This window comes from Silurus aristotelis, assembly GCF_946808225.1.
Source record: "Silurus aristotelis genome assembly, chromosome: 4".
NCBI classification, from domain to species: Eukaryota; Metazoa; Chordata; class Actinopteri; order Siluriformes; family Siluridae; genus Silurus; species Silurus aristotelis.
The window spans coordinates 16,560,060-16,568,027 of record NC_139577.1 but is presented as its reverse complement, the minus strand read 5'-3'; the positions used below and the strand labels follow the sequence as shown (position 1 = coordinate 16,568,027).

The 7,968-nt window shown below is 35.3% G+C and overlaps 1 protein-coding gene across 2 annotated transcripts in view; it reads left to right on the top strand.

Moving 5' to 3' along the window:
* Nucleotides 1–6,608, top strand: part of pitx3 (paired-like homeodomain 3) — a 13,082-nt gene extending 6,474 nt beyond the window's left edge. For both annotated transcript variants that reach the window (XM_083540642.1, XM_083540641.1), the window contains exons 2-4: nucleotides 142–268; nucleotides 2,621–2,826; nucleotides 5,192–6,608. In XM_083540642.1, coding sequence (XP_083396768.1) covers nucleotides 160–268; nucleotides 2,621–2,826; nucleotides 5,192–5,758 — 882 coding nt within the window. In that variant the 5' untranslated portion in view covers nucleotides 142–159 and the 3' untranslated portion in view covers nucleotides 5,759–6,608. The remainder of the gene's footprint in view (nucleotides 1–141; nucleotides 269–2,620; nucleotides 2,827–5,191) is intronic.
* The last annotated feature ends 1,360 nt before the right edge of the window (nucleotides 6,609–7,968 follow it).

Genomic DNA, 7,968 nt, shown 5'->3' with positions numbered 1-7,968 from the left:
GCAAATGCATTGCGAGTATTGCGCATGGATTATTGCTCTTCTTGGTTCTCCGTTAAAAAAAAAATCATTTAAAAAATGGAAATTTAAAAAAATTTCACGTGATGCAATATAAAGCTTTGTGTGTTTTGTGTTTTTTTGTAGAGCCTGTGGGTCGGGGGGATGGAGTTTAATCTGCTGGCGGACGCCGAGGCCCGCAGTCCCGCACTGTCTCTGTCCGACGCCGGCACTCCGCAACACGACGCGGCGTGTAAAGGCCAGGACAACAGCGGTCAGTCTCCTGGAACTATATTACTACATAACAATATCCTGAAACACTACAACTAACACTATAACCTACATCATAACTTACACTAAGTCATATGCATTAATCCAGTGTGAACAAACTGCGAACAAAACTGCACATAGACTACCCCACTAAATAAACCGTGCAATTCACTAACATGCAGATCATAATATAAAACAATGTCACTTTATTTTCAAGAGCTTTGGCATCATGCACTTTTTCTGGGGATGCCGCCGTTTCAGTTTTATTCTTCAACACGCCGATTGTTAAATCAGGATTTTTTTTTTACATTCAAAATCCTTAATAAATTCACAGAAATAGTCTTATCTCGATCATCCATGATGACATGATTTTAGTGTTGGACACATAAATACCCCAAAAGGTCTGAATGTTTCCTATTATACAAGTCTAGAAAATATAGAGTATATATTCTTTGTGAGACTTTGGGACCCTCAGGCTTGAACACAGATAGCGTGTATTTATACCAGTCTACTTCTGCTTTCTAGTATTTCGATTTTCTCGTGATCGGTTGGTTATGTTTGTAACAGTAGATTTGCGCTTCTAAAAGCAATAACCTCTGATTATAAGCAGGTTTGATCTTTAACTGGGGATTTGTTCTAGATTTGGGTTCAGTACTGCAAATCTAGACTCATTTTATGAAAGCGGTTTAGCTGTTTAATAGATATCGAGTGCATTATTAGATTACTGACAGCATTTCTACACAATCATTTTATTTTAGATATCTGAATTTCCCAACAGAAAAGATGCATCTTGTTGCGTATATTACCCAATCACGCCCAACAGTGTATCTACTAGCTCAACAAACATGCTTTAATAACAAATAAACAGCACATTATAGGATATTATCATGTATTTTTCCAGTCATTGCCTAAAATAAATGACACATTAATGAATATCCTGGAGAGATATTTATTAAAGAGATATACATTAAAGAGCATGTCCAAAGTTAACCTAAATTACTCTCATGGAACGTGTGGACAAAAGTAAATAGTAAATCATCAACAGATACAAGTAAAAAATACTACTAATTTTTGTGATTTATTGTTTTAAACAAAAAGCACAAAAACACCAGCATGAGAAATGATGAGAAGTTGAGAAGCAGAACGTACATGTGTATAGTGTTTATGGAAATTGCACTTCCACTAGTGGACAAATTGTTTTCTAAATTTGAGGATGTCTCATTTTTTAAATTGCCATTTTTATTTTTCCCTTTTTTTCATTTATGTATTATTATATGTTTTCTGGGACATGTGTGACAATTTAAAAAGTTATCACATTTCCTCACTTTATAATCAGGGTATTTAAGCATGCAATAATATCTCCTAAATATCCCTCTGCTCATTCTCTCAAACACTTTTCATTTAGCTTTTAAAGAGGTTTTCCATTCATTTGCATTCCATGTACAAAGCCACATAGGATGTTTTTGAGGGGTTTTGAGGGGAGGTTTCAAGTTTTATCATTATCTGGACCAGTTGAGCAGAGAAACCTGCCCTTATGGGACATTTATAAGCTAATGCTGTAGCATTAAGGGCCTGCTGATAAATTTATATTTAATTGCAGCCAAATGTGACAAGAGATGCAGTACAAACATAAATGTACCTATAACAAGGCTTTGGGCACAAGCCAACATTTAATCTAACCAATATTTATATATATATATATATATATATATATATATATATATATATATATATATAGAGAGAGAGAGAGAGAGAGAGAGAGAGAGAGAGAGAGAGAGAGATTTTTTATTTTCTTTATTCTTTATTTTAGAAAAAGTCATAAATTAAGGTGTTCACGTTGCTTGGAACAGATTTATTTCCTCTTTAAAATACATTGAAACGTTTCTATTCACAATAAGGAGCATTAATGTGGCAAAAAAAACATCATGCTGATTTATGGACAATTCTGGTGTGTTGAAAATCTTGCTGATTTAGAAATGCTCCTGGAGTTAAGCTCATGCCAAACAGCTCCAAACCTGCCCTGTCACTAATGCCTGATCCAGGGATTATGTGGCCAGCTAATTTCGCTCCTTCTGTGAGGTCTTCAATTTGCAGCACTGCTCTGGTGAGGGAGGATTTTCCCCAGACATAACAAATGCTGTTTGGTCTCGCTGTTTACTTTGTTTTGTGTCAGTCTTTATTTCTTGCTGGGTAACTTTCATTAAAAGCCAATTTTCCCATACCTCATTGTTTCATGCAAAAATGAATTTGTCTATGAGTATTTATATGTAAAGAATTGTAATGGACAAACAGTGCACAAAAACTCAGTAATATACACACATATATATATATATATATATATATATTTTAATTGCAGACACAGAGAAGTCCCATCAGAATCAGACAGATGAATCAAACCCTGAGGATGGCTCTTTAAAGAAAAAGCAGCGCAGACAGAGGACACATTTCACCAGTCAGCAACTACAGGAACTGGAGGCCACCTTCCAAAGAAACCGCTACCCAGACATGAGCACAAGAGAGGAGATTGCCGTATGGACAAATCTCACAGAAGCACGAGTGAGGGTATGTGTCTAGTGATGTTCCGCAGTGCAGAAATTGAGCTTCATTCCATAACGCTCAGCAATATATCACTCAGGATATTTTGGAGGATTTTACTCGAAACACTGCCTGTACATTTGTATTTTTGATATACAGACACTGACATGGAAATCATGTTAATCATCAATCTCAAATTTTTGCAATGTGCAAAATTGACCTATAATTATTAAATGACGGTTCATACATTGTTGCAGTTCCTTCTTTAGTATAACATGATGTGTTCCAATACAAATGGAGTATGTTTATTAGGCACGTATCACTCATATGCAAATTAAGTGCTATTCCTCTCAAATCTCAGCCAGGACTTTTAGTCATTGCAGCGTAGTAGAGAATAAAGCAGGTGGGCTGCTAGTCTGATGGATGACAGCACATTCACTGGCTTCATGCCTGCCCGACATCTATAGGATCAAATTCATGCTGGACAGAGGAAAGGTCACATAGCATGCAGTCTTGGCTATTTTAAAAGAACAACAGGGCTGGCGCTGTCCCTGTCCTAATGTCTATCAGTGGCCTCCTGAACCCTGTATGTATCCCACTAATCCTAGCAGGACATTCGCTCCTGCAACATATTCTGAATGCTTCTTCTGTCATGTTGATTTATGCAATTGAATGACTATGTGTTCCTAATACGCTCTCCAAACCTAAATTATGACCCTGACCTGAAGCCAAGCTGACCTGAGCTACAATTAAAGCCACACTGGACAAAGAGGGATTTTTCTTTCTCAGGAAAATCTCTGTCCTGTTACTATTACTGTTCATTGGCTTTTATATAGAAGGCTTCATCACCATATAGTAAAAATAGATGAATTGTCCTACATAAAAAAAATTTTCCCCGTGTTTTTTTCTTCCGTGTTTTTCTGTTATGTTGTGAATAAGAAATGTATTTGGTTAAAATGACAAAGAACTAAAGGAAATATAGTGTTAAATTTGGAAACAGCTGAGAACCTAAATTGAGACCAGAGAAACCCTGGCAATCTAGATAGCATATGATATTCAGTTATTTCTGTGAAGCCTTAAACACCATTGATATCATTGCAAACATGTTTCAAAGAGTGGGGGATTCCACATCGCTTAAAATAAACTAGTGTTATAATGCAACTATGTGATATACTGTTTGCTGTCCAAATGAGCTTCTTATTACTATAGTAAGAACTTATTAATGTCACTCCAGCAAGCAAAAGCGAACTTTTCGAACTGCTTGCTCCTATTTAGTATCTAAAAGATGAAAGATGGCATCCAAAAGATGACATAAAAGAAGTTGTAATATCATCAAAAGGCCATCTATTAGCAAGAATTTGACAGAATTCCAAGTATTCACCATTTTATTATGAAGAACAAATGGAGTTTTATCCATCAAATTTCCTCTGCAATTCAGGTGAATGTATGCTTAAGACAACAGATTTTCAAAGAGCTAAATTCAATATTATACTTTCAAATTAGCAATTAATACTTTAATCCACCTCTAACCTCTAAAAATAGGACTTTAGATTTGTCTAATGTGCAGAGAGATTTCTCCCTGACATTTCTCTCTGACGTAGTTCAAAATCAGGAATAGTTTTGTTGAATTAATCAACACTTAATGTCATGTGAAAAAATAAAATAGAACTTGTCCATCATTTTATTTTTGCAATTTTTTTTTTAAATATAAAATAAATTATTTGTTCTTAATATGTTTATCATTAGCATGACCAGATCTATATGTTTTGTGGAATTATGAAATTTCTGTGTAACTGCTGCATGTTAATTTTTGGTATGGGAATTAACATTTTACATACGTTAATTATATTAATGTGGGTACAAATGATAAAATTAACACAATGCGGCTTAAATAATGCAATGCATAAATGTATAGGCGGTCAGACTTGTGTATGTGTATATATTATTAGAATGCAGTAATTTAACTGATGAAATGGTGCATCATTATAAACTGACTGTAACCATAGTTTAATGGAAATAAAATAGCAGGCTGATAAATTTGCTAGAAGTGTGACGGAGAATTGGTTTAGTCATTCTGGTGTTTTTCATTTATGACATGTGGCATGTTTTAGGGCCTTCATAAAAAGGAATACAAATTTGAATAGATCATTGAATACAACATTTGTTTTTATAACATGATATGTTCAAATATAGCATTATATTTTGTAGAAATAATAACACCTTTATATATAGAGTTTTTGGTTTTGGTTTAGATACAGATACTGAAGATAAAAAACACACAATTGTACATTTTAAATAGTCTTATTATTGATTTTGTGCATATTGTGAAATTGACCCTTTCTGTAATATTGCTTAGAGTTTTGATTTTTTTTCTTTTTGTCTCTTAATCCAGGTATGGTTTAAAAATCGTCGTGCCAAATGGAGGAAGAGAGAAAGAAACCAGCAGGCTGAGCTGTGTAAAAATGGCTTTGGTGCCCAGTTTAATGGACTCATGCAGCCATATGATGATATGTACTCTGGCTATTCGTACAACAACTGGGCCACAAAAAGCTTGACTAGCAGCCCCCTATCAGCTAAAAGCTTTCCCTTCTTTAACTCTATGAATGTGAGCCCTTTGTCTTCACAGCCTATGTTCTCCCCACCCAACTCCATCCCCTCCATGAACATGGCCTCCTCCATGGTGCCCTCAGCAGTGACAGGGGTGCCAGGATCAGGCCTGAATAACCTGAGCAACTTGAACAATCTGAACAACCCTACGCTCAACACTGTGGCAGTGTCAGCGGCCACATGCCCCTATGCCACCACGGCTAGCCCCTACATGTACAGAGACACTTGTAACTCCAGCCTGGCCAGTCTCCGACTCAAAGCCAAACAACACACCAACTTTGCATACCCGGCTGTGCAAAACCCGGTATCTAACTTAAGCCCATGCCAGTATGCAGTAGATCGGCCTGTATGAATTTCTATTGCTCACATGAGAAAATCCCTATCCTGTACTTTAACCCACTACTGATTTAATCTACTATTTTATTCTAAGGCATCCACCAGCAAAATGGACTGGCTACAAATACACAGCTTTTGAAAATGACTGAGACCATAGGAATTATTTGTGAGGAAATAAAAGAAAATTGAACTCTAAAACGGACCATGAAACAAAGGACTCGATAATGATACTTGGCCTTTGAACTGACCAAGTGGACCTCTAAACTTTTCTCTCCAGCATGACTAGAGTGAATTACAAAAAAAAAGTGGATGAAATGCTTTTTACTGCTTTGGTAAAGAAGACTTGCAATGTCCAAAATACATTCACCACAAGCCCACAATGAGGCACATGTGTCTGCAATACAGGCAAAAGGATGTACATAATGGGTTTCTGTTTTGTATGTGACAAAAATATCTATGAAATGTAGTATTTTAAAGACTGATTCAAGCATGTTCCTCAAGAGCAGAACCTGGATAAATGTGGATTTTAAAGGAATTTTAACCTTTGTTGTGAATTCCGTTCACCTAGCGTAAGAGGTATTGTCAAAGGTTGCTGTCCAACAGAAAACGTAGCAATGAGTAGTTTGAAAGAAAGACAAATAGGATCAACAGTAAAAATACGTTCCAGCTTTGCTGAAACAGAACATTCAAAGGTTTTGTTTTTTTTTAAATCAGTAACTAAAAAGCCATTGAATATAATTTTGTGTGGTGTTCTCAAAAGGGAGTTTATGACTGTAAAATAATGTATGTAAGAGTGCAGTTGTTGAAAAAAAAACTTTTTTTGGTGTAGCCTGATTTGTCTCATTAAAATAAAGAATGAAGAATTATTTGTTTTAATGAGTAATGCCCTGAAAAAATATAAAAAAATGAGCAAACCTATTAGTGCTGATTGTCATATCAGGGCAAAGTCTGAAAGTGTTCTCTCCTTGTACTTGTCGGTGTTTTCTAAGTTTAATTACAACATTGTGTAGCAGGAACCAGCGCAAAATTACGCAGGAGATGAAAAGCTATAGATGCTTCTGGTGACTTGTCACTGATCTGTTTGACCTACAGACTTGTAGAGTCCTCCCCTAGCTGTGGGCAGCACTTTATCGTAAATATCCTGTAATGGGAGGGTGGAGGAGATTCTTGGTTCTGTGCCTTGTCTCTCAGAGTGAACTTGGCCAACATTATGTAAGTACATAAGAGGCATAAATCCAGAGTGCCACAGCATATATTATAGCCAGTAAAACTGAAAATCTTCAACTGTCCACAGAAACATTCCATGATTTCAGTGCTTTAAATTTCTCCACTTCTTTACAATATCTTTTATTAGGAAATGCATAGCTACAATAGACATAAAAATCTTTACACCCAAATGTTTTGTGGGATAAAATATTTTATGAAAATAAACCGTCATAACCTTTTCCACACTTTCCACAAAGGAAAAAACATAAATGCTGGGAAAAATAATCAAAACATTTTGGGGAGATATATATATATATATATTTTTTTTTTTGTGAAATAAGTGTGCACACCTCTAAACAAATACTACTTATGCACCTGGCAACATTTACACACCATTTTTTGCAGAAAACATTATAAACTTAATAATACAGGCTTCTCCTGTGCACAAAACGATTTAGGTAATGGCAAAACATTTTTTGGTTTGATTGAACTCTGGACTTTGATTAGGATTTGGGTGTATGAATGTGATCATTGTTATGCTAAAAGGTGAAATTACTTTTAATTTTCACTTTTCTTAGCAGACACCTAAAAGTTTTGCATAAAAATCCACTGGTATTTGTTGGTATTCATGATTCTTTTCAATTTGGCCTTTTTCCAGTTCTGGCCTTTCCGGCTGAAAAAAAAAAAGAAGAATAATACTGCTACCACCATGCTGCACTACTGTGTTGTAATAGCTGTTATTTTGGTGAATGTTTGCTCTTTTCTTTTTTTTTTTTTTTTTTGCACAAAAATTAATTATATATATAATTGCTTTAGTTAAGATTAGGTGTTTTTATGAGAAAGTTTTCAATGTAGTCACCCTATCCTATAGCTCTATATGACAATATATGTGTCATAATTGTATATAATTGTCATATATGAATATGACAATTTGTTGTCATGCACAGAGAGAAATCAGTGCTTGTCAAATAATCCTGGAGCTCTTTCAGTGTTGTCAGTGTTGCCATAGGTTTCTTGGCC